Source organism: Pteronotus mesoamericanus, unplaced genomic scaffold (assembly GCF_021234165.1).
Source record: "Pteronotus mesoamericanus isolate MK-2021 breed Mesoamerican mustached bat unplaced genomic scaffold, CSHL_Meso_final contig_74, whole genome shotgun sequence".
NCBI classification, from domain to species: domain Eukaryota; kingdom Metazoa; phylum Chordata; class Mammalia; order Chiroptera; family Mormoopidae; genus Pteronotus; species Pteronotus mesoamericanus.
The window spans coordinates 4,474,612-4,502,593 of NW_026555247.1; the positions used below are offsets into that span (position 1 = coordinate 4,474,612).

At 36.0% G+C, this 27,982-nt stretch overlaps 2 protein-coding genes across 4 annotated transcripts in view; one reads left to right on the top strand and one right to left on the bottom strand.

The window, feature by feature from the left end:
• The window catches only part of THOC1 (THO complex subunit 1), a 48,938-nt gene extending 46,965 nt beyond the window's left edge, over positions 1-1,973 (top strand). For both annotated transcript variants that reach the window (XM_054583426.1, XM_054583427.1), the window contains exons 19-21: positions 151-298; positions 1,031-1,106; positions 1,610-1,973. In XM_054583426.1, coding sequence (XP_054439401.1) covers positions 151-298; positions 1,031-1,106; positions 1,610-1,905 — 520 coding nt within the window. In that variant the 3' untranslated portion in view covers positions 1,906-1,973. The remainder of the gene's footprint in view (positions 1-150; positions 299-1,030; positions 1,107-1,609) is intronic.
• The window catches only part of USP14 (ubiquitin specific peptidase 14), a 55,694-nt gene continuing 29,667 nt past the window's right edge, over positions 1,956-27,982 (bottom strand). For both annotated transcript variants that reach the window (XM_054583429.1, XM_054583428.1), the window contains 11 exons: positions 22,980-23,038; positions 19,502-19,632; positions 18,058-18,138; positions 17,613-17,698; positions 16,808-16,922; positions 13,514-13,579; positions 13,267-13,359; positions 11,663-11,791; positions 6,024-6,084; positions 5,553-5,660; positions 1,956-4,921 (listed from right to left, as the gene is read on the bottom strand). In XM_054583429.1, the coding sequence (XP_054439404.1) occupies positions 4,770-4,921; positions 5,553-5,660; positions 6,024-6,084; positions 11,663-11,791; positions 13,267-13,359; positions 13,514-13,579; positions 16,808-16,922; positions 17,613-17,698; positions 18,058-18,138; positions 19,502-19,632; positions 22,980-23,038 (1,081 nt within the window). In that variant the 3' untranslated portion in view covers positions 1,956-4,769. The remainder of the gene's footprint in view (positions 4,922-5,552; positions 5,661-6,023; positions 6,085-11,662; positions 11,792-13,266; positions 13,360-13,513; positions 13,580-16,807; positions 16,923-17,612; positions 17,699-18,057; positions 18,139-19,501; positions 19,633-22,979; positions 23,039-27,982) is intronic.

Genomic DNA, 27,982 nt, shown 5'->3' on the forward strand with positions numbered 1-27,982 from the left:
GAACTGCACACAGATTCTTTAGGAATACGACCAAAATGAAAAGAATGGACTGAGGCTACTTATAGAATTTCACATGGTGAATCACATTAACTAGAAGGGAGCAGAGAAATAAAAAACTATAAATTGTAAGACCAACATCTCTTTTTATAGGGCTGTGAACAATTCAAACTATGGTTGGAGAGCCCTGAGACTATTAGCCCGGAGAAGCCCTCACTTCTTCCAGCCAACCAACCAGCAGTTCAAAAGTCTGCCAGAATATCTTGAAAACATGGTAATAAAGCTAGCCAAGGAATTACCAGTAAGTACTATAGATCAATTTTTTAATATCCTTTAGTTGATATCTTCTTTAAACTACCGTTATTCGAGCAAAGAGCGGAATTTAGAGTCAATCCTATGAAAAAAATCCAAACTCCCATGTTTTAGAATGAGGAAAAATGCATTTGAGGATACATTTTATAGGAAGTACATAAACTGATTAACTTTTTTATACAACATGTAACTTAATGTAAGTCTACAATACTTTTGGGTAAACCGTTATTTTACTTGTTTATTGGTGCATTATATTGTCTTTTAACAAAGGGTAGCAGTAAGCTACTTGCCCTTTCTTTGCTTTTTTCTCATTTTATTACTACAGTTATAGTACTAACTGTACATAAAAACTCACTCAAAATAAAATAAAGTCACTCAAAAAATTTAAGGACACAGTTGCTCAACTCCTGTCTTCCCTAGAGCATTGTTTCTATTGTTACTATATGCTAGGGATTTGAAAATTGTTTTACCATCCTTTTCACTGGCTCCCTTTTTCCCAGATTGCAGAGGCGAAGGGAGTCTTTCCAACTTTCAGGTTTTCCCCATCTACTCCTTCAGATTATCACTGTCTCAATTGTGATGCTTACCTGGCATTCACATTTAACACTCTCGGGGGTGAAATTCTGGGCCCAATACTTGGAATGGCAGTCACACTTAAAATTTTATTCCCAGTTATTTTAAAAGTTGGCATTCTTTTCAACAGTCTTCTTACTCATTTTAGCCTCCTTCTGAAGAAATAAAAACAGGTGAGGATGAAGATGAGGAAGATAATGATGCTTTACTGAAGGAAAATGAAAGTAAGAATTGAATTTTCTTGGCTATTTTACAAAATTGGAAAAGATTGTGGTTCTTTGTTGAGAGGTACGTTATTTAATTTGATCTACTTCTCAACTTCTAAAAGTATATCTCAGCTGTTTCTTTACTGAGGAGTTTAAAACACTGCTTGACAATAACTTAAAATATTACATTTTATACAATAAAATTTGGAAGTGATGAAAAGGTACTTTACATTTGAAGGTTAATTCTTGTGGGGAGTAGAAGGGGACAGCTTGTTTCAGAGGGAACATAATTATAGAGGCAACAGCTTTAGCTTTGATTACTGATTTCCTAATGATCATGATTGTAAGAACAGTATACAATCCATGGCAAATATAAAGAGGAATTGTTTTACTTTTAAAATAAAGTATATTAAAGGGGATTAATATATCACTGGCCCCCTATCTTCCCATTTCTGTTATATGCTTTAAATTGTACATCTCCTCATACTTTATACATAATTTACATTTCCTGTGTTTTCTAGGCCCTGATGTTCGCAGAGACAAACCTGTAACAGGGGAACAAATAGAGATATTTGCCAACAAATTGGGTGAACAATGGAAAATTCTGGCTCCCTACTTGGAAATGAAAGACTCGGAAATTAGACAGATTGAGTGTGACAGCGAAGACATGAAAATGAGAGCTAGGCAGCTACTAGTTGCCTGGCAAGATCAAGAAGGAGTACATGCAACGCCCGAGAATCTGATTAATGCACTGAATAAGTCTGGATTAAGTGACCTTGTAGAGAGTCTAACTAATGACAATGAGACAAATAGTTAGCTTATTTTTTTTTATTAAAACTGTGATAAGATTTTGTTACCAAGCAGCATTTGATAAGAGGTCCACTGGTTTTGGTAAACAATAAACATTTTTATAACAGTTGTTGTACAGTTGGCTGGTGCTCCAAGAACAACAGAACACATATTGGCTCTTGATAACTGACCTCAGGGTTTTGGAAGGAGGGCAGAGTAGACTGGAAAAATGGCCAAAATTGTGACCTCAATCAAGGTCGTCATATATTTTTGTTAAATAAATTAAATGTATTCATAATGAAGTCAGTAAGAGATATTTAGGGGCATGGTGTTTCCTAAAATACACTATGAAAATTAAGTTTCTGCATGCCATAAGTAGTTGTAAAATTTAACCTGCTATTCTGAAAACTGGAGAATAAGACTTCCTGAAACCGTATGACTGCTCTAGTCTCACTCATACTTTAAAGCAGAGGATCAGCAAGCAATGGTCCATTCACCACCTGGTTTTATAGGTAAAATTTCATCAACACACCATCGTGCTGATTTTTTAGGTATTACCTATGGCTTCTTTCCTGATAAAACTGCAAAGTAGTTGCAACAAGGATGTTACAGCATGCAAAGCTTAAAACACTATCTGGCCAACCACAGAAAATGTTTGCTGACCCACAACTTTAAAAGAAATGGGGTGAAGTCTAAAACCTAGTTCTTCTAGCCTTACAAAAATTACTTAATCTCTCAAGTCGTTAAAATAGGGATGCATACCTCAGGGATTATTGTGAAGTCCAAAAGATGTTAGCGAAAGCACCCTATAAAAAGCAAACTACTGTGTAGTAATGGTTGGAGACAGAAGCATCTACTTTTCCTGTTCACATATAATTATTACCCTTTTGGGGTCTAAAATTAGGTTATCATTGTTTCTTAAATGCATGTTAGACTGTAATTGTTCTTGCTTGGGCTTAATTTCACCAGCAAGTCCCACAGGATACAGCATAGCTCTAATATCAAAAGGGCCTCAGTGCTAGTGGCACAGCATATGAGGCACACTTGGGAGTGAAGACATTTTCTTGCCTGCTCTCAAAGACCTTATATGCAAGGCTGAATTCTAAAACAGCCTTATTAGTTTAAAACAACACTGGTACAAGTCCAATTTGTTATACTTAAAATATCTTTGGAATAATGCTTTTTTGGATCAGATAAAATGAAATCAAGTTTTTTATAATGATGACAAGGAATTACAATGTCACAATTCCATACAAGGCTTACATACTGCTCTAAACCTACTTCACCTGATTTCTATTAGCTACAGCATCCTGCAAATCAGAAAACCTAAATTTTAATTGCTCAATTAGGTCATCAGATTTTTTCAGGCCAAATAAGACTGAATTTAAAAAAAAAAAACTGCAAAGTTACAAGCATCTTACTAATATATAAAGAAACATCACAATTCTTAGTCTCATTTTCCCCATTCTATTCTGCACCCTCCCCCAAAGCAAAGGGAGTAATGATTGCAAAAATTAAAGATTAGCTGAAAAAGCTATTTACAATTGTTTCCCTTAAATGTTTATTTTATACCCCGTAGTGTTCTCGGATTATACCACAATGGCCATTATTCTCTAGGAATCTACTAGTTATCAGTGCTGTGCTCTGCAGAGCGTTAAAACATCATAAGCAAAGATGAGATTTCATGATAATCCCCAAAACAATTATAAATACCCAACTCAAAAAAAAGAATTGGAGACCAATGAGGTAATAGTCTATCATATTTCTGACAAACTTCCTAAAAAAAGACAAACTAGTTAGAATATATTAAACCTACGATACTGAAATACTTCATAATCTTGGTATTGCTACCTCCACTTTAAAAATTACTGATATTAGTGAAACACACATGAAGATTTTGGGAACTGACAGAAGTATAAAAATAAACAACAGAGGCAAGGAACAGATCTGACTGACAACATCACTGCATTCTGCATCCAAAGAATGCCACTGCTCTTACAACTTTGTATTTCTTTTTAAATAACAGAATACTAGCAGGAAAAAGATCATGTTTTTAAATGGATGCTTTAACAGCAGAGAAACTAACCATCAGGATTAATGTCAGAATTTCAGCCAACTTAACAGACAAAAGACGAGGTAAAAAAAAAAAAAACTTAATCCCTTTTTTTAATTAAATATCCCCATTTTCTAAAAATAAGCAGCCAGAGCCTGTCACCATTTTTTAAGGTTGATTACTACAAAACCATTGCAAAGTTAAACATACAAACCATAGTACATCAGAGACACAGTAATAAATGTATAATCAAATGTACTATTGATCACAATTTATTTTAAAGTCATGAAAAGCCAGCAACAACCAGGCTGGACAAATACTTGATTGTATCCATGTTTCCATGGGATATGGACAGCAGCACTGAGATACAATGAGAGCAACACTTCCTTTCCACCTTCCTGGCAAAATTTGTTAGATAAGGCAAAGGATGGACAGCTACTGAATTACTTGTGGTTTGAACCATGCAAGAACAACAAACAACAGTAACAGGTGTGCAATAAACATTTCATGGCTGAATCTTGAGCTGAAAAAGGCAGGGAAAATTATCACAGAAGGTAATGGTTGAAAGGCATTTTAATCAACTCAGAATTTTTAAAAATTAATGGAAGAAACAAGCTTTTTAAAAATATCTTTCTGCCACCTTTATACAGGGCAGCACATTCCAAAGGCAATTTTTTTCTGTAATTTTTAGGTTGATAAACAGAGTGGTCTGCTCCTGCCCTCTTTGTTTCATATAAGGGGAAATAAAACCACTTACATATCTTCCTCTAAAGCTCTGGATTATAGAAATGATCAACAACATTTATTTCACACCTAAGTATAAATAGCAGAAATGAAGATTACTGTTCACTTTCCTCTTCCATTATTTCAACTCTGCGAGGCCCGTAGAGTAAAACGTAAGCTATATGCCAGTCTCCACCTCCAGAAAGCCGCAAAATATCTTCTGGTGTCACAATGCTGACCTTATCATCATCAAACTTAATCCATTCATCTAGAGAATGAGAGAGGAAAATGAAATTAAAATCATACACGATTTTTTCAGAGTTCCATTTCAAAAAAGGTACTAATTTTATGTACAGCAGTATTCCACCATATCAACAGTTCTCAAAGCATGATCCAGGACTACTCAGGTTTAAGACCATTTCAGAAGTTCTATGAAGGTTACAACTATTTTCATAACACTACTAAAGCATTACATGCCTTTCCCCCTCATGCTCTCAAGTGTGCTTTGGAATTTTCCAGAAGCTACATAATGTGTGATAAAACAACAGACGGAATATAGAAACAATTAGGAGACTCTTCCTGTCTCCTATAAAGCCAGACAAGACGACTTACAAAAATGTCAGTCAACACCATTTCTTGCTAACTTTTTTCTGTCTTGAAAAAGTTATTTTTATCTTTAAAATGTTATTTATGTCATTTTTAAATGAATTCACTTTTCTGTTTTAATTTCTAGTATGGTAAATAATTAACCCTCATAAACAAAAGCTCTTTGGAAAGGTCCTCAATAATTAAGACCGTAAAGGGGTTCTGAGACCAAAAAGTCCAAGAACCACTGTGTTATAAAATTTATATTAAACTAAGTTGAAACTATGTAACAATTGAAAAAAAAAAATCTTTACCTTGTTTCCTTTTCACCCATGATACATAATGACCTGAAGAGCTAGACCTTCCCTGATGTGTCAGCACTGCTTGTAAATCATAGTATCCACAATTATTGGAGCCAATGTCTAAAGAAAGATATAAATCCAGTAATATTAGACAAACAGACATGTGCTTTCCATAGCCAGGTAAAAAGTAAGAACAATTTTGAAGTTTAGCCCAGAGAAGCCATTGATCTATTATTAGAATCCAGTAAGATACTACGGTCCAAAGTTAAGGCTGCATGAAAGATGTTTTAAGAAATGATATCATTCATAGAACTTTATGCTAAAAAGATCAATTTTTTTTACTGTATGTCACACTGAGATCAATTATAGTTTCAAGAAACCTTTTTTTTAAAAGCATAATATCTAAAAAAATGTGCCAAGACAGTAATTTTAACTTAAAACACATACACACAATACCTCAACTGAAATGAAGATTTCACTTACCATCAGCAAAAGAAAAAGGTTCATACTTAACTTCTTTCTGGGGACTACTCTTTTTGTCACCCTGAAGGGGAAAAAAAGTTTAATTTTAAACCATGATATTGAAAATAAAATTTGCATTCTCAGTGAGTATGTTTCCCCAGCATCTGAAAGCAGAGTGTTCCTATGAAAACCTTCATAAGCTAAATTGGCATAAATAAACTGAAAAGGATCCCCTGCTTTCAGAAAGTTCGCATTGTGCTACAAATGTGCAATACAGAAAGCAAAATACCCACATTGGTATGGTAATGGGTTTTTTCATAAAAGGGAAATTCCACTTCAGATTTCTCTCTGTTAGCTAAAACAGGAAGGTCTTTCATAGAAGTGAAGTGGCATAAAGCAAACTTTCGGAAAGCAGTGGATACTGTATTTTTTTCCCACAAATACTGCTTATAATGCAAGAGTGCTGAGGGGGAAAAAAAAAGTTTTGCCTTACAAATGACTAAAATGATATAACTACAGTTAACATAAAATTGGAAACCCAAAGATCCTACACTTCAACAATATACAATCTTGTATAGACAGTAACAACAGGCCCTCTGATTACAGGACCAAAGTTAAACCACTGAAGCTAGAGCATACCAGTGACAACAGCAATATGGATTAACTGCTCTAGGGTTGTAAAGGGAAACCCAATTCTGTAATTTTTTTTTAACCAAAATATGGTACTTTCAAAACACATAAATAAAAAAATTATTTTAAAGCTGCCTCAAAAAAGCAGAAGTTACAGCAACTAATATTAAATCTATTAAGCCATGGCCACCTGCCATTTTAGCCCAAATAAACTGAAATATTTAATATTTAGCAAATATTTACCTGTATTAAAAAAGGCATGATTTACTAATTTAGACATGGTTCTTTAGAGGGAATGCCCTGCATCAACCCACTTCCATGTGCAATACCAAAGTATCCGCCTAGGCATATACTTGTCTAGGCATATGGGCACAAAGTTCTTGAAAACTATGATGGTAATGAAGACAATACAAGCAGTTTAAAGGTAACTAGACAAGAAGTCAAAGGATCCTATAACAAAAAAATACAATTAGGTCAACTATTCCTTTTTATATATATATGACACCTTGAACAACACGGGTTTGAATTGCATGAGTCCACTTACACGCATTTTTTTTTCCAATTGATCTGCACAGTTCAAACCAGCATTGTTCACTGTCACCTGACGGCTGGGAACCTGTGCATGCAGTGGTCCAACTTATGTTACGTATGCATTTTTGACAATGTGGGTGGTCAACACCCGTAATCCCCCACATTGTTCAAGGGTCAACTATATATAATGTAATACCTACAGGACCCACAAAAAGAGCTATACAAAGAAATACATTATATACATAAATCAAACTAGAATTCTAAAATAATGTTCAAGCAACCTACAAGACAAAAAGGAAAAAAAAATAAAAACTATAAAATAGATTTAAACACTATCAATAATTACATTAAGTGTAAATGGTGTAAATATACCAATAAAAAGAGTTTAACAGAGTGGATTTAAAAACATGATCCAAATGTTTGCTATAAGAAACTCTCTTCAAATATACGTGTGGAAAATTTAAAGTAAAAGAACAGCAAAAGATATGTTGTACAAACATTAAGAAAAATAAAGCAGCAGTGGTGATATTAATATCAGATAAAGTAGACTTCAGAGCAAAGGAAACTACCAGGGACAGAGAGTAATATTGCATTTTAATAAAAGGTTCACTCCAAGAAGACAAAGCAATCATAAATGTGTATACACCAAATAGCAGGCCTACAAAACATGCAAAGCAAAAGCTGATGGAACTGAACAGGAAAACATACAAATTCACAATTTCAGTTGAAGACTTCACCTCTTCTCCTCTTTCAATAACTAACAGAACTAGACAGAAAAACAGCAAACTTACAGAGAAATGCAACAACACCATAAACCATCTGGATCCAATCATTGTCTATAGAACACTCAACACCAGGGCACACATTCTTTTCAAGCACCTATGGAACATACACCAAGATGGATCGTATCCTGAGGCATCTAATGGAAACCTCAACAAATTTTTAAATATTTAAATAACACAAGTATGTTCTCTCACCACAATGAACTCAAACTAGAATAACAGAAACATACCACAAAAACTTCCTTATACCTGGAAACTAAACAAGATACTTCTAAAAAATTCAAGATCAAAGGGAAATACAAGGAATAGAATGAAAATAAAATTACAGTATAATGAAATCTGTAGAATACAGGGAAAGCACTGCTGAGAGAGAAATTTATAGCTCTAACTGCAAGTTAGAAAATAGAGAAAAGTCTGAAAAAAAAGTAAGTTTCTCTACCATAAGAACCTACCCAAAGCAAGCAAAAGAAAGGAATAAGAGTAGAAATTATAAGATTAGACACAAGAAAAATAGAAAAAAAATCAATGAAACAAAGAGCCAGTTCTCTGAAAGATCACTAAAATTAACAATCCTCTAGCAAAACTGAAAAAGGAAATAAAATGACCAATATCAGCATTGGAATGGGGGAGAGAGCACTACACAACCAGCAGATTATCAAAAGAATAATAAAATGAATTCTAGAGACAATCCCATACATAAAATTGATATGCAAGATTAAATATAAAGTCCATAAAAACACAAAATATAAAAAAGATGATGTGAACAGCCCATAATTATAAAGAAGGCTGAAATTTGCAATTTAAAAACTGAGAAAGCAATCTCCTGGCCCACATTGTTTCACTACAGTTCTACCAAACACTGGAAGAAGGTTACACCAATTCTGCCCAATCTCTTTCCAAAAAGAAAAATGAAAACAACAGCTAATAAATAGTACAGCAAAGTAGAAAATACAAGATCAAAAATGAATAACCCAAAAATGAAATTAAGAAAGCAATGCCATTTATAAAAGCATCAAGAAAAAAAATATACTTAGGAATAAATTTAACCAAAGTAGAAGACTTGTACGCTAAAATCTATAAAACATTGTTGAAAAAATTAATAGGCCTAAATAAACAAGCCTATCAAATTCATGGATTTCAAGACTTAATACTATTAAAACTGGGAGAATCCCCACACTGACTGGCATAGCTCAGTGGGCTGGGTATCATCCTGCAAACCAAAAGGTCACGGGTTCAATTCCCAGTTAGGACACATGCCTGGGTTGCAGGCCAGGTCCCGGTTCGGGGTGTGCGAGAGGCAAATGATCAATGTTTCTCTCACTCTTTCTTCCTCCTTTCCCTTCTCTCTAAAAAACAAAATACAACTTTTTTTTTAATTTTAAAAAATGGCAAGACTCCCCAAATTGATCTAGATTCAATGCAATCCCTATCAAAAACTCCAATTGCATTTTTGAAGAAATGGACAATATGATCCTAAAATAAATATGGAAATACATGGGCTTCAGAAAAGCCAAAACAATCTTGAAAAGAACAAAGTTGGAAGGCCCATAATTTCCTATACTCCTTACTACAAAACTACACTAACGAAGACTGTGGTAACTAGCAAAAGGACATAGAGACCAATGGAATAAAACTAAGAATTCAGAAATATACATCTTCGACCAGCTGACTCTCTACAAGGGTTTCAGGACCATTCAATGGGCAAAGAACAGTCTTTTCAACAAATAGTGTTGGGACAACTGGATATTCACATGTAATAGAATGAATCTGGACCTGTACTTCATCCCATACACAAAAATTAATCCAGAATGGATCAAAGACCTAAATGGGAAAACTAAAACTATAAAAATTTTAGAAGAAACATAGACATATTTCTTCATGGCCTTTGACTAGGCAATGGATTCTTAGATGTGACACCAAAAACAAAAGCAACCAAAGAAAAAATTGATTTAATTGCATAAAAATTAAAAACTTTCCCTCTGCAAAATACACTGTTAAGAGGATGAAAAGAGAAAACTACAGGCCGGGAGAAAATATTTGGCAACTATATATATGAAAAAGGAGTAGAATCTAGAATATAAAGAACTCTCAAAACTCAAGAATAAAAAAACACAGAATTTGAAAATGGGTAGAAGACATGAAGAGACATTTCACCAGAGAGGATGGGTATACAGCTAAATAGATGAAAATATGTTCAACGTTAGTAGCCATCAGGGAAATGCAAATTAAAACCACAATGAGATATCACTGCAAACCAATTCAAATAGCTAAAAAAAAAAAAAAGTGACACCACCAAATTCAATGCAGGAAAGGGGGAATAATTGTGTACCGCTGATGAAAACCTAAACTGGTATAGCCACTACAGAAAACATTTGACAATTTCTTAAAAAAAACTAAATACACAACTACCATGCAATCTAGAAATTACATTCCTGGGCATTTATTCCAAATAAATGAAAACTTAGGTTTACAGTAAAACTGGTACATCAATGCTACAGTAGATTTATTTATAACAGACAAAAACTGGAAACAATCCAGCTGCCCTTCAATGGGTGAATGGTTAAGCAAACCGGTATATCCACGTCTACATGAAATACTACTCAGCAATAAAAAAGAAGAAACTACTGCTATATGAAACCACCTGAATTAATCTCCAGAGAATTATGATGAGAAAGGTCAATCCCAAAGATTACATAATATATGATTCCATTTATATAACTTTCTTAAATGAAAAAATTATAGAAATGGAGAACAGGTTAGTGGTTGCTAGGAATTAAGGAGCGGGCAGGGGCAAAAGGAAAGTCGGTTTGGCTACAAAGCAGCAACACGTTCTTTGTGGTGATAGAAATACATGTTCTCTGTGGTGACAGAAATAGACTGTGTCTAGACTGCATCAATGTTAATATTTTGGTTGTGATATTGCACAGTAATTTTTCAAGATATTACCACCAGGGGAAAATGGGTTAAAGGTACTCAGGATCTCTTTGTGTTATTTCTTATAACTGCATGTGATTTATTTCTTATAACTGTAATTCTACAATTATCTCAGAATAAAGTTTTAACTTTAAAAAACTGCTTTACACACACACAAATGGTAATATGCAGAATTTAAAATGTGATACAACACACTAAAAAATCTGTTACCAGGAAATATCTTTTTCATTTTCAAAAAAAAAAAAAAAATCACCATATTTTAGTTGTACTTTATCTGAACCCAAAATAATACAATCTGTTAAATATAAAGTTGATATGGTTGTAATTTTAGGAGTTACAGGCATACAAGCTGCACTTAAAGATACAACTTAGCTGTCTCAGTGGACATAAATGAATCAATATTCTGTACCACTGCTTCCATCTGAAAAATGGAGATAAACTCCATGTCTTCCAAGGAAAATAACAAAATACACTGACAATAGTACACAAGATTTTATATGAAGTGCTTTGAGTAGATAAATAGAAAAGGAGTAAGAGGGACAGACTATAAGAGAAAAGAAAATATCAAGCTTATTCTATTATAAAGGAGCCTTACCATAGCTAGAGTTCTTTTTCTTATGCTAAAATACAGCTAAAACTTTAAAGGTTTGCACCAATATGCTGGATTTGTATATCAGCTAAATAAAATATACATTCATCCGTTTTTACAGTAGATTAACAATATAGCTGTTGAGGATTAAAGATTAAAAGGTTAAAATTAAAATATCAGCAATAAGAACCTACTGTCTTTGTCTGCTGATTCACTTTTTTATCTTCCAGATCCTTGAATTTTGATCGATAAGAGATCATTTTCTCTTGAAGTTCTGGTGTACATAGTTCATACATATCCAACATAAGAGGAAACTTAACATCCTATATACAAGTCAAAGAAAAATAATGTGTAAACAGACTTACAAAGGTAGTTATTTAAAATATCATACTTTTTATGTTAATTTTTAAAAGTTATTTATTTATTTTTAAAGAGAGGAGAAAGGAGGGAGAAAGAGAGGGAAAGAAACATCCACATGCAAGAGATATATTGATCAATTGCCTATTGCACACCCCCAGTCTGGGGATTTGGCCTGCAACCCAGGCATGTGCCCTGACTGGGAAGAGAACCGGCACCCTTTTGCTTCACAGGCCAGCACTCACACTGAGCCATACCAGCCAGGGCTCTATCACAGTTTTAATGTTTTCATAATTCAAATAAAATTGAAAATGAAATCCGTAAATCGCTTAGAAATCTATGCAGTTGAAAACATCATAGTGCTTATTTTCAATCTGGTCCTAACTTTAAGGTAAGAAAAATTTTTAACTTTTTTTTCCATTAAACATTTTAACCCATGAAACTGACCACAGAGCAGTTACCAAAATTCATGTGACAAAGAAACATTTTAGAAATATTAGACCAGTTGCTGTGAAAATAATGAAGACCTAAAACCAGCAATGATGTCAACTTACAAATGGGGTCACTTTTGACTATAATTTGAAATTCAATTTTACATAGAAACAATAGTGATATATAATTCAATAACTAATATTAATATATGAAGTTTACACCAGTAGATGCTTCAACTACAGTTAAACTTCTAATATAACGCTAAGTATATCTGAAAACATATTATGAATTTCAGCTCAATAGACTAAAACTGTATATACCTTTCCCAAGGATCTGGGGCACTGGATATGTAGCAGAGCTACAGTTCAATACAACAGCTACATCATAAGGCTGGCTCCTACATCAACAGACTACAATTTAGGCATTCTTTGGGTACCAATAATGTAACATTCCTTTCACCAGGAAGAAAAAACTGCCTAGAACAGAGTGCAGTGTATTATGCTGGAGTTGAGGATCTGATCTACGGCAATGTTTCTGAGGACTAGAGGACATCCGTGAGAATTATCTGTAAATCTTTTCAAAAATATACCACCTCAGGCCTGACTTATTCAGAATCTGGAGAAGCCAGGCACGTACATAAATTTAAAATAAAAAGATGGATTATTCCAATACACACCTTGGTTAACAACCAATAGTCTAATGTTAAACAGCTTTCCAATTTATAGTATTTCAAAAAAAATTGAATTATCTCTAAAAGAATAAAAAAATCTACTGTAAGTTAGGGATTATCTTCAAAGAATAATCTTTTATTACACTAATAAAATCATTACTCCCTTGGCCAGATAATTCAGATAGTTAGAGCATCATCCCAATACACCAAGGTTGCAGGTTCAATCCCTCCCTGGACAGGGTCCACACAAGAATCAACCAATGGATGCACATATAGGTAGAACAATAAATCAATGTTTCTCTCTAAAAATCAATAAAAAAGAAAAGGTTCACTACTAACCTTGAGGACTTTAGCATTCACAGACTCTTTCTCTTTATAGAAAAATCGAACCATCTGAATAGTCAAGTAAGCAGGCAGTCGGCTTATCTTGGACTGAGGAGAAAAAATACAAAGAAATCCTATTACATGAAAATAGCACCAAGTTTTTAATTCCTTGGTTTAGTTAAAATAAAGACTGGGCAACATCAATTAACTGAAAAACTTTTAACAAAATGGAATTCAGTTTCAAAAACAATGCACAACTTACTGATTTCATATACAAAGCATTTCTTTGCAATGTTGGAGACTGTTTGGTGATTTCTTCCTGAAGTCGCTAAAAAAGAACATAACAGAAGACCAAACAATAGTTTAAAAATTTTTTTCTCCCACAATATAGAATCACACCTTTAATTCTTTTAAAAATTAGCACTACTTAATAGACAATGTACAAGGTCTGTCCGGAAAATCCAGCCACTGTGAATATAAGGAGAACAGTTTGCATGATGTCAATGTAACCAGGCAGCCGAGAGTGGACTGGAATGTGCACACATGAACAGTGACAACTTTGCTGTACTAGTCAGTGGGAGTGGTAGACACCATTGAGAATGTGTACTGTATGGCTATCGCATTCAAAATGACTGGGTAAGTAGAGAAAGGAATCTGCATCAAATTCTGCATTAAGCTTGAACATTCCTCCGCAGAAACTATTCAGATAATTCAGAAGGCTTCTGGGGATCGTGCAATGAGTGCAACACAAATAAAAGTGTGGCACAAATGCTTCAAAGATGGTCGCGAATCTGTTCAAAGTGATCCACGATATGAAGGCCTCCAACAAGCAGTACACTTGAGAATGTTGAACGTGGGCCACAGTCAACAAAGATCAGTGACTGACAGTACTAGAACTAGAAGCTGATCTGGGAATTGCAAAAACTATTGTGTCCAAGATTTTGACACAGGATCTTGGCATGAGACCCACTGTGGTGAAATCTGTTCCAGGGCTTCTGCTACCAGAGCAAAGGAACACTATGCTGCAGTTGCTAATAACCTGATTCAAACCACTTCCAATGAACCTGATTTCTTCAAGAAGGTCATAACCAGACGAATGGTGTGGGTCTATGGCTATGACCCAAAAACGAAGGCCCGGGGGTCCCAATGGAAGTCGCCTGGTTCTTCACCACCAAGGAAGGCAAGGCTAAGTTGCAGCAAGACCCAAGCCACGTTAACTGTGTTTTCTGATCGAGAAGTGTTGTCCATCATGACTATGCCCCTCCAGGCCAAACAATAAGGAGTACTACCTCAATGTTCTTCATAGGTTGAGAGCTGCAATATGATGAAAACAGCTGCAGCTATGGGCAACTGGTGATTAGCAGCTTCATCACAACAACGTGCCTGCTTATGCATCACATCTCACGCAGAGTATTTTGGCAAAATATCAAATCACCCAGGTGACTCAGCCCTCCAACAGCCCAGATTTGGCACCCTGCAACTTCTGGCTTTTCCCAAAACCAAAATCACCTTCGAAAGGGAAGAAATTTCAGACTGTTGATGAGATTCAGGAAAATATGACTGGGAAGCTGATGGCAATTCCAACAAAGTACTTTGCAGTGTTTTGAAGAGTGGAAGATACACAGAGAGAACTGTGTGAGGTCCCAAGGTGCCTACTTTGAAGGGGACTGAGGTGTCAATGTCCTATGGACAATGTTTCTTCTATCTTGTATCTTCTTCAGTAAATGTCTCTATTTTTCATAGTACATGGCTAGATACTTTCTGGATTTATACCATTGATGTACAATGGATTTAGATTTAATAAATATTTTATTTATTTTCAGAGAGAGGGGAAGGGAAGGAGAAAGATGGAGAAAAAGGATGTGAGAAACCAATCGGTCGCCTCTCGCGTGCACTCTGACTTGGGACCAAACCCACAACCCAGGCATATGCCTTGACCAGGAATCAAACTGATGACCTTTTGCTTTATGCAACAAAGCCCAACCAACAGAGCCACACTAGTCAGACCTATGGTTAAGTTTTCAAAAGGCATCAGAAAGCATCAAAAAATTTACACTGGTGTGAACTTGTTGGAATATAAACATAAATGTTTAAAGTTTTAAATTATGACCCAAATGTGACTCAAGATTCTGGGAGTCTATACTGCATTTTATATAACATAAGGTAGCCTTTTATGGTATTCCCTACTTACAGTTTATTAGAATATTCATATTACAGAAAAATTAAGGGAATGCAAGAAATCCTTGTTCTTTACACTTCGTGTATAAAAGCCATCCAGAATCAATCAATTATTGTTAAATTTGAGAAAAGTCATGACAAAAAAACCTCTGTTAATCTAGCCAATGTAGGTAGGAATCCCTCTGGCCATTATACACATCTTAATGATTATGTCTGCCTTTCTACTCCTCAGACAACAAATTATCTTGTATATCAATGTAATTCTCACCCCAATTCACTGTCTATCCTTCAAAAGGATGTGCATATTCCCCCAATCACATCAAATTAATAAATTGGCAAGCAAATCCATTATAGTCTACTTATTATCGTGCATTCTTTACTGTGTGACTAGGCAAAGAGTACTAACTGAATAATGAGAGAAGCAAGTTCTAGATCTGGCTCTGCCGCAAACCAAATTAAGTCACTTAAGTTCTAGAGCTGCAACTGCAATACTAGTGCAGGCAGAATGACTACATGGCCTGATCTGCACAGTACAATCCCAGTTTATACCTCAGAATTATTAACATACCCCTATTATTATACACTCAGAGCCCTCCTGCTAGTCTCCAGCCACACTTTTGTCAATCAATCACACAACCTGGTTTTTTGGGTGTTTCTCTGTAACACCTTACTTAATATACACTGTTATTCATTAACATGGTATTCACACATAACTACACTAGAACACCCTTAAGAACAAAACTTATCTTAGAAACTCAATTTTCTCCTTAAGGTATGTCACAGCCCTCTTGCACTTAAAACATCTGCACTTCAGCACTATACCTGAAGGCCATTTTAAAAAGCAAAATCAACAGGCACAAAAATGCAAAAATGTGGCACTATAAAATGACTGCAAAAAGGACATTTGTTTATAGTATGAGAGTTGAAACAAGTCAGAGCATCACCTTACTGAACCTCAGGTGAGATACTGTGTGCCAGATGACTCAAAATTTTTGCCACAGGAGCCCTGGCTGGGTGGCTCAGTTGTTTGAGCATTGTCCTGCATACCAAGAGGCTTCGGATTCAATTCCCAGTCAGGGCACATACTTAGGTTTTGGGGTCAATCATGGGAGGTAACCAATCAGTGTTTCTCTCTCACATCGATATTCCTTTCTCTCTCTCTGCCCCCGACTCCCCACTTCCTTTCTCTCTAAAAATCAAAAAACATATCCTCGGATGAGGATAAAAATAAAATAAATTTTTGCCACACTAAGCATCTCTTAAAAATGACTGTGAAAACACAAGTGTTGATGTTGGGTTACAAATAAATTTTAGTAAGTAGGTGCATTCGCAAATAAGGAATCCACAAATAAAGAGGATCCACTCTAATTGTTCTTACCAATTTAAGTCCTGTAAAAAGATACTTGACTTCTTGATTGATGAAACAGCTAAGCTGAAGCTGACTTTCCTTTCCTTTAGTGACTTCTTCTTCTTCAGATTCTGTACATTTCATGCTTTCGTGAAAAGAAGATAAGGAATAGGCTAACGGAGAATCAATTTATTATTGCTATTAAAATAATGCTATTTGAATGCTATTAAAATTAGCAGTATCATTCTTTAGTACTTAAAACATTTTGGTCTTCCAACAGATTTATTTCAACATGTTTAAAAATGCTTATTCACTTACCAACAATACTGAGCAATGAATGTATGAAAAGAGTAAAGAGTAAACAAATATAACTTGCTATTTATATGGTCTTAAAATGCTAATAATCCAAAGATACATAAAGAGAAATCTTTTGTAAGTTTCTATCCATCACCAAGAAAATAACACTTCCCTAAATTCATGTTTTATAAACTGGTTCAATCTCATGTATTTAACTGATGCACTCCATTTCATACAATTAAAAATTAATTCTCTATGAGGCCAATTAATGAAGTGGACTCTGCTAAAGATGTTCTTAGGAAAAACTAATGAATATCTTTGAAGTATAGATTTAACTAAATTTCAAGATCACTACAATGGGTATATTTTTCCAAATTTTGAATTTCTATGATATTGTTTAGACATAAAAACCTCTGAGGAATATTTCTTCAAATCCCACCCAACATTCCAATCAGTCAATACTATTTATACCAATTCACTTCATAAACTTCTAGTAAGTTATGAGTAGTTTATCCATTATCTTGGCTCATAAAGATACGTAGTTTCAAACTCAACTCCGAAGAACTGATCAATTAAACTTTTCTTTTTAGAAGGTGTCACTGCTGATGCAGATGAAGAGTCTGTCTGCAAAAATTAAAATAAAATAAAAATTCCTATTTTACATTATGTAGTTATATATTTCCTCCCACACAATCTAGTTTAGTAAAACATATTTAAGCTTTTTAAAATGTAATCCCTGTCTGAAAAATCCTTCTACTTTTCAAAAAGCATTACAAAAATACTACAGATGCTCAATAATATCAATTAGGTTTAATAAAAATACATTAATTCGTGTCAAATGCAAGCTTTCAAATTCCAACTACAGATTGTACATCGAAAGTACGAAAGTACATGCCTATCAAGATGAATATATCTCAGGCCTTTGGGGTGGGGATGAATCAAAGTACACTGAAAATTAATAATCACAAATATATTTCAATTACCTCTTTAACAGAATCATCCTCTATGGCTTCCAATTTCTGTTGCAGTACTCGCATCATTTGTATCCAACATTCATTAGCATCCTGTAATTTTAAAAATGACACAGTAAATAATCCTGGCTGTGACAGTGTTTGGTCTACAGAATCCTTCCAAAATAATTAGTGTCCTTAAGGAAGGAGAAGAGAGCTAATTTTTCTCTTTAAAAATATTAAGCCAATGTCAATCTTTTATGATTTTCAAAACAACAAAGAAATTCCAAACTAGTTTGTCATTCATTCAAGATATGTTTTTATGGTAGAACTGTATATTTGAAATCTATATAATTTTATTAACCAATGTTACCCCGATAAATTCAATTAAAAAAAAAAAAGAGATGTTTCTGAGCTCCTGATTATGTTAAACACTGTTCTGGACACTAAGAATACATAGCAGTAAACAAAAGCGAAATGTCCTAATGAGAAACCTAGATACACAAAATATAACATCAATTCAAGTAAAGAGAAGGGTCATAAAGGGGGAAAGAAGGAGATACAGGAACAGAGAGTGACTGGGGTAAGGAAAAGCGTGCTATTTCAATAGGATAATCAAGGAAAGTCTCTCTGATGCCTTGGCATATGAGCCATGAGACCTGTAGGGAGGAGAGTCATGTACTAAGAGCCAAAGGAACAAGAGCAATGACTCTGGGTGCTCTCCTTGGGGCACATCCACTCAAGTCTCCTTTTCAAGTGAATTTTCTTTCTCCTGAACTCTAAGGGTCCCCATGAGACTTGCAAGCAGGGGAGCAATGGGCAATGGCAGCTCGTCCTTGGCTAACCCCTCGAACCTCTCTCCAAGGCCCCCTTTTCTCTGACTTTCCAGTGAGCTGAAAGCAGCCCAGCCACTGCTCACTTCTTTCCTATGAACCTAGAGAACCTAGGCACCTCCATCTCTTGCTGCTTCTGTCCTGGACCCTTCCTTGTTTCACTGTCCCTAGCTATAATAAATGGACTCTCAAAATTAAAAAAAAAAAAAAGGCAAAGACCTTGCAGAAAGAAGATTTTTGGAGGGTTTAAAAAATAGCAAGGAAGCCAATATCTGGAGAGAAGTGAGCAAGGAGAACAGTGGCACACGATGAATTCAGAAACATAGACAGAGGCTAGATTATTTAGGATTTAAATTATTTAGGGATAGAAAATCACTAGAAGTAATGAATAGGGACCACCGTAATCTTATTTATATTTTAAAAGGAGTCTAGGGGCCACATAGAGAAACACTGCAAAGAAACAAAAGCAGAGCAAGATGATCAGCTAACGGACTATTGCACCACTCCAAGCAAGACATAACAGTGGTTTGAGCTAGAGAGGACTGATACTTGTATTTCCAAATATACTCCAATAAGTATGGTAAGTATAGAAAACCTAACTGTCACATTTACAAAATGAAAACCAAGAACCTTGCCCTGGTTACCTGTTGAAGATACTGTCCTTGTTCACCTTTCTCTGCAAACTGTGGAAAAGCCATGTGCAAAAACTGCAGTAGAATAATAGGTGGAATACTAGAAGACGTTTTATCCATGGAATCAAACAAATCTCTAAGGGCTTAAAAACAAAGTAAACAGTACCTTAGTAAAACAGTGCCATATTTAATACATACTACTATAAGTTAAATCCCAATTACTAGAAACAAAAAACTGCTTAATAACCATTTTTTATACATTTATTCCTTTTGTAATTGCTGGATTCTTAGTAAGAAAAATGTGTGTGTGAAACTTAAGGAACTCATCAAACTTTATAATGCAATCACTAGCTATAAACAACTTCTGAGCCCTAATAACCATCTCTCTCTTTGTCAATCGTTGTCATCCCAAACGAAGCAGGGATATTAATTCAATATAAAGAACATAGACCCTCTGCCAATAGATCGAGCAGGTCTAATTGTTGCTATTCTGCCCCTCTGCTGTTACCAGGCCATCGGGTCACCACTCAAAACCAACTTTCCTTTACTTTGTTCCCATCTTCTGAATTCCTGAATATGGAAATCTGGCTCTTTAAACACATTCCTGATTCTACTGAACAGCTAAGAACCAAGACGAATTTGCCCTCTCTTTATCCCCACTCAGCATCGTAAGTCCCATGGTCACAGACTCAGCCCTGGCTTCTGGAGGCGAGAATACTTTTCCTTTGCTGACTTCTTAGCCATAACAGCTTGCCCTTATTTCATGTACAACAAAACTTTAATCTAGCTTATCTTGACTTGTCTTGTTAACTAAAATGTGAAATGTTATCTATTATTGTTATACAGACTGAAACCCAGAAAATACTACATTTCAGCACACAGCAAGTGCTCAATAAAATGTTCCTGAATAAATCAACTAAATACAATGTTTATAAAATATTTTGGGGAAGCTGAAATTTAACCATCACTACACCAAGCTAATTATTTGTAAAATATTAAAGCCTAAATTGCCTAAATTATAATAATACTTTAAAGTGTACAATACTCAAAAAATGGTATAAGATTATTTAATATATACCATGAGCACACCATCTCACAGTATTTTATTAGTTTTAAAAAAGGTCAGAAACACACTACATATTAAGAGACTAATGAGACATGACAACAACTAAATGCAATCTGTGATCCTAATGGCCCCTGAAGCAAAAAAGAAAAACATTACAATGGGCAACATTGGGTCAACTGTCAAAATCTAAATAGTCTGTCCTCAGATGAGGATTAAAAATAAATAAGTAACATCTGTATTTTAGAGTGCTATATCACTGTTAAATTCCCAGATTTAAAAAATCATTCTGTGGCCCTGGCTGGTGTGGTTCAGTGGGCTGAACACCGGCCTGTGAACAAGGGGGTCACCGGTTCAATTCCTGGGTTGCAGACCAGGCAGGTCCCCAGTTGAGGGTGGGTGAGAGGCAGCCACACATTGATGTGTCTGTCCCTCTGTTTCTTCCTCCCTTCCCCCGTCTTTGAAAATAAATAAATAAATCTTTAAAAAAAAATCATCCTGCAGTTATGAACATCCTAATTCTTAAGAAATACATACTGACGTATTCAGAAATAAAAGACATGACATGTGCGACTTACTCTCAAATGGTTCAGAAAAATAGAATATGCATTACAGAGAGTGATGAACCAGACATGACAAAAAAAAAAAAAAGTGTAATTGGTGAATTCCTGGAACTTTTCTGTAAATTTAAATTCAGTTCAAAATAAAAAAAGTCTAGCCCTGGCTCAGTTGTTTAGAATGCCCTCCCAATAAACCAAGGTTTAGGTTTGATCTCCGGGCAGGGCACATACAAGAAGCAAACAATGAATGCATAGATCAGTGGAATAATCTATGCATTCTCTCTCCCTAAAAATCAGTTTTTTTAAATGTTTAAAAAAATAAAAAATACAAAAAGTTAAAAAGTCAAGAAGCAAAAAATGACTATTCTTCATCCATCAATACTACAAGCCTTCTATATGCCACTGGAAAAGTTGAAAAATCTGAGTTACTCTTAGATACAAAAAAGAAGAAAAAAAAAAAAAGAACCAGATATAAATGATCACATTTTCTCATTAAAAACTTCACTTCAAAAAAATAAACCTACTTTTAGGAAAAAAGATTAGAGGAAATCTAACTCCAAATGACACAAAGAAGCTGTTTAAAGTATTAAAAATAAGTGGATGACCACAATAAGATACTACTTCTGATCCCTAGAACAGCTACAATCATGGACAAAACATTTTAAGCATTATTGAGATATCAAGAATATTGAGAAACTGGAACACTCATACATGCTAGAAGGAATGTAAAATGAGCTGCTGCTTTGGAAAATAGCCTGGCAATTCCTCAAAAGGTTAAATATAGTTACCATATAACCCAGCAATTCCACTCCTAGAGATTTACCCAAGAGAAATGACAACATATGTCCACACAAAGACTTGTACACAAAACATGCAGCAGTACGTGTAACAGTCAAAAAGTAGAAACCACCTAAATGTCTTTCAATGATGAAAGCAAAAATGAAATGTGGTATGTCCTATCAACAGAATCTTATTCAGCAATAAAAAGGAATGAAGTTCTGGTACATGCTATGATGTGAATGAACCCTGAAAACATTCTAAGTGAAAAGAAGCCAGTCAAAGACCACGAATTGCATAATGCCATTTATCCCCAAAGTCCAGAATAGACAAATCTTTAGAGGCTGACAGCTCCTTAGTGGTCGCATGGGACTGGAAGTGGTGAAGAGAACACAAGGTGACCGCTCCAAGTTACAGAGTTTCTTTCTGGAATGCTCAAAATACTCTAAAATTGATTTTGGTGATGGTTGCATAAGTCTATGAATATACTAAAAAGACAGTGAACTGTCTACACTTTAAACAAGTGAAGTATATGATATACGGGTATCTCAATAAAGCTACTACAAAAAACGAACAAAAGAATACCTGTAAAATCCCTATCAGCCTAGCCCCATGATTTAAGAGAGTACTCATTTTGTCAAAATGTCCCAAAATGAGACAGCGGGATACATGGTCTCACATAATGAAGAAATAAGTTATTTCTATCCTTTTAAGAATTTCTATTTCTCCTCATTCCTCACACACCACTTTCTTACACTAATACCCACTAACTTTCTTTTATTAATGATTTCATCAACTATAATAAAACCTATCTCTGGATATCCCCAAACATATTTTACTAATACAACCTAAGGTCAAAATTATAATTTAACGCAAATATTATTTATCAAAAAGGACACACATCCCTGGTTTCTAACTTGGATAATAAAATAAGTCCTAAGTAGTTTACAGTAAGCAGTCCAATTTTAATGGGGTGATGTTTTACAAAACATTTTACAAATTGAAAGGTACTAACAAACTATGAGTGAAAAATAACACTTAGTGAATACTATGCTCTCTATTGAAAAGTATGTATTTTTAGGACACTCACCTGCAGTAATGTACTGTGCTGATGCCATTTCCCCTGAAGCTCTCAAGGCACCAGCATACCTAGGGACATTAAGGCAGAAATAAAGAACAGGATTCAATTCATTCTGAAACTCAGATGGGAAGAAACAAGTTAAAAGGACTCATTATGACATCCTCAACTGCAAGTTTCTGAGACTTACTCCCACCTTTCTACTTTTGTCTCTTCTGGTCTTATTTCTTCAAGCATAGGGGCCAAAAAAAAAAGAGTGCTACAGAAAGGGGTAAATTATGCCCTGGCTAGTGTGGCTCAGTGGACTGAGTGCCAGCCTGAGGGCCAGGTCCCCGTGGGGGATGCGCAAGAGGCAACAACACACTGGTGTTTCTCTATTTCTCCCTCCTTTTCCCTCTGTCCAAAAAATAAATAAATATTTTTTTTAAAAAGGGGGAAATTAAATGAATGAAGCCACTTTAAATTATTTTCCCTTGTCTAACTCATCGATACCAAGCACTTTCTGAAAACAGTGTAAAACAAAAGGTACAGATTAACTAGCCATTATTACAAAGAAAATAAAATACAACTTCAAAAACAATAAGAAAAAGGGCATTAGATCAAATTCAATTTGAAAACATTAAGTCAAAATCAATTTACCTACATTCGACACTACCTAGTCACTTAAATTTCAAGTGGTTCACTCACCTATAAAATGAGGATTTTCTATTAAGTGATCTTTAAATGCACTTTCAGCTTTATGATTCTCAGTTAATATACAATAGTACAAAGGACTGGCCATCCAAAGGAAATATTCAAACCACAATATTTACTAATATAATGTCTTATGACAAAATATCAGAAAATATCATTCAGGTAATATTCAAACAATTGGAATAGGAGAGAAATCACATATTCACTATGATCAAAACTATGCTTACATATTATATACCCACTAAAATGTAAAAGGATGGCATCACCCAAAATTGGCAAGAAAGTGAAGCAATCAGAAATACCGATACAGTCAGTAACATGGATGAATCTCAAAAACTGTGCTGAGTGAATTAAACCAAGTCAAAAACAAACAAACAAACAAACAAACACTACATTTTATGCAATTTAAGGTTTAGAATGCACAAAACTATATGAGATCAACAGCACCCTGAGGATTTGGACAATGGGAGGGGATGAGGACTGACTGGGAAAGAGACAAGAAAACTTTTTTGGATGGTGGAAGTGTTCTATAATTTGATTGTAAGAGGGGTTACAGAGAATTTGTCAAAACTTACCACTCTGAACATTTAAGATACATGTATTTCACTATATGCAGATTATATTTCAATATGGAAAACAAAAACAAAAAAAAATTCTGTGCTCATGTTAGTAGAATGAAAAGTCACAGAAAATGGGAGAGAGAAGATGGCAGCCAAGTAGGTGAAAGATGAGTGTCCACTTGCTCTTATACCCAATTTGGCTGATCTTCAAAAAAATAAACTGATCATTCAACAGGTTCTTAGTGGATTGGAAGTCAAGAAGTACATAAGACGCTTCCCTAAGCACAGTAAGGAGATTTTATAGGTTGAAGGGGGAGCACCCCAGGAGTGGTGTCTGGGCATCAGAGACCCTGGTTAGAGATCACAGCTCTGTTGCTCCCCCTACCCCCAGCCCAAAAGTGACATGGATACATAAAGTAGGGGAGACCCAGGCTGCACACACACAGCGAGCAGCACACCCACAGCTGCAGCAGCAAACATCAACCAGGAGAGCGCCAGAGAGAGAGGGATTCTACCTGCACCTGAGTCGGGCAGACAGGCTGCAGCCAGTCATGAATGTGAGAGACTTTCGGCCCTTTGGAGAGGTGGTGTGTGAGGAAAGCCAGACAATGATTCAGTGGGAATGCCTGGAGAAGCTTTTTAAAAGGGGAGCTGAGGCATGCTGGACAGGGATCCCGATGCGCAGCCACCCTGCCAGCAAGGGGAAAGGGCTGAGGGCACAGTTTGCTCCCACTGAGTGCAGATGGACAGAGAGAGAAAGCAGAAAGGTGCACAGCAAGGGGATTTCTCGGCCCCAGCGCAGCTAGAGGCTGGGCAGAGTGGAGAATTCAGGACTAAGTCTGCTACAAGGGCCATCAGCTGGGGGCTGGAAACAAGGCAGGCGGGAGTGCAGCACCTGAGGTTATATTACAGCCAAAGACGCCTTCCCCAGGGGTTGGGGAATCGAACCTCCTGGGAAAGAAGGATGCACCCAGCACCCCCCTCCCCCCACCCTCCTGCAGGATGGCATGCAGGAAAAGGCTCAAGACCCCCCTGCAGGGTATACATATGCAAGAGAAAGACAGAAAGAAACTCAGAGAGACAAAATACACTGGTTCCTACGGCCCTATTCCACTAAATAGGCAGGCAGGGAGATCAGAAATCTCAAGGGAGAATCAGGGTCCCACCTAGCCTTAGTTAGAACATAGAGCTGCCCTCAGCACCTGGCGGGAAAGAGCTGACCCTCTTACACAGACTGGGCTCCTCCCTTGAAACAAATAGTTAATTCAGCAGAAACTATATACTATTGGAAATAAGCTAAGACAAACCAAGAGGAGTGGTTCAGGGGCAGGAAGAACACACCCACGAATTTCCCACAGGACTGAATAGTTCCTCCCAGGGGAGACCCAGGGGCCCCACCATCACAATGGAAATAGAAGCTCCCTTTAGAGGGTGGGTGAAGGTGATACAGGCAGTGCTGCCAAAAGTTGGACAAACCACTTCAGGACCTTCAGATGATTAAACCAGAGGTGGACCCAGGAAGAGAAGACAGAAGGCAAACACCAAACTCTGCTGAAGAAGTATTCAACCTTTTGGCAGTCTCTGGGCCACACTGGAAGCGTGCGCGTGCTCGCGCGTGATAGAGAGAGAGAGAGAGAGAGAGAGAGAGAGACCCCCCCACCCCCACCCCCACCCCGCCAACTCATAATGTTTTAACTGAATTTACGATTTTGTGTTGGGCCATGTTCATAGCCATCCTGGGCCACATGCAGCCCACAGGTTGGACACCCCTGCTGCTGAGACGAATTCCAACTTGTTCCTCTTCAGAATTTGTGTTATTTTTTTTTTTCTTTTGCAGAGCCTTTTAAGACTTTTTGGGTCAACTGTATTCCAACTAAATCGCTATTCTTTGTCTTTTATTTCTTATTTTTATTTAAATTTTTATATTATTTTTTCAGATTTTATTTATTTTTAGAGAGGGAAAGGGAGGGAGAAAGAGGGGGAGACAAACATCAAATGTGTGGTTACATCTCAAGCACCCCGTGTTGGGGACCTGGCCTGCAACCCAGGCATATGCCCTGTCTGGGAATCAAACCAGCAACCCTTTGGTTTGCAGACCAGCACTCAAAACTCTGAGCCACACCAGCCAGGGCAAGATTTTCATGTTATTTTTTATATTTACTTCAAATCTCACACTGTAACCTTCCCTTGTCTTACTCCATTTTGTCTTCCTTGGGCTATTTCGTATTTTTGCTGTAAATCTTTTTTACCCCACGCTACACCTTATTCCTATTCCATACTCTTACTGTTTCTCCTCCCTCTATCCTTTCAAATTCACTCTTCCTTCCTTTAGTCAGCTCTCATTCTTTATCCCCTTCTTATAATATTATTTTATTTCCACCTTTATAAATTGTGGCTTGTTTGGCCTGGATATTATCGTTATTGCTGTTCTTCAACTGCATTCCTATTTATTCACTATTTTTTCTTTTATTTCAAATCTTACAGGTTACCTTCCCCTGTCTTACTCCATTTTGCCTTCCTCCTGCCCATGCTTATCTGACTTTGGAATTTTCTTTTCTTTTCCCCTTTCTTAGCCTAGATTTTATTCCTTACTCTCATATTTCTTCTCCCTTGATCCTTCCAAAATCATTTTTCTTTACTGTAGACATCTCATATTCTCTTTTCCCTTTTGAATAATATTCTTATTATCTTTCCGCCTTTATTAATCTCAGTTCTCATTATTATGACAAATGTGATTTTTCTACAATTTTGTTCCCTTTGGGTCATTATTTTTTTAATTTTATTTCAAATTTCATTATACACTTCCCTTTTCTTACTCCATTTTGCCATTGCCCTTCCCTGTTACACTTAAGTTTTAAATTTTATTTTCTCCCTTTCTTTGCCTTGTTTCTGTTCCCTACTCTTATTATTTCTCCTTCTTTGACCTCAAAATCATTATTCTCTCCTTTAGTCATCTCATATTCCCTTTTTCCTATCTTATAATATTCTTAATCTCTCTCCACCTTTATTAATTTTTGCTCAATTGCTGTTGATATTGCCAGTGGGGTAGGGGGGTATTTTTGCTGGTGTGGATTTGGTTTTCTGGGTAGCATTGCTTTGTTAACTGGCACCTGTACAACAGCATACTTGACTTGGCAGGGTTGTGACTCTCAGTCAGCCTGCAGGAGGGGAGCCAACAACGAATGAGCCATCAATAATCAAAGCCCAACTACAACAAGAGACCCCCATATAAAATGAATAAAGGGCAACACTACAGCATACAGACCTGGAGATCAAAGAGACTGTACCACTGAGTCCCACAGAACTCCCACCAAAGAAGTCCACCCCACCAAGACAAGCAGGCAAAGCAGAGCAAACTGAAATGCAGAAACAAACAAAAAGAGTCACCTAAAATGAGGAGACAAAGAAATAGCTCCCAATCAAAAGGAAAGGGGAACTCCCCAGAAAGGGTGTCAAATGAAATTGAGGCAAGCAATCTATCGGACACAGCACTCAAACTAAGGTTATAAGGATGCTCAAGGAACTCAATGAGAACTACAAGGAACTTTACGGGAACTACAGGGTACATAGTGGGAACTACAGCAGCATGAAAAGGACATAGAAACTATAAATATGAACCAAGAAGAAATGAAGAATACAATATCTAAAATGAAAAATACACTAGAAGGAATTAAATGCAGACTAGATAAAGCAGAGAACCGAACGAGCAAGCTGGAAGAAAAGGTAGAAAGAAATACCCAGTCAGGGCAACAAAATGAAAAA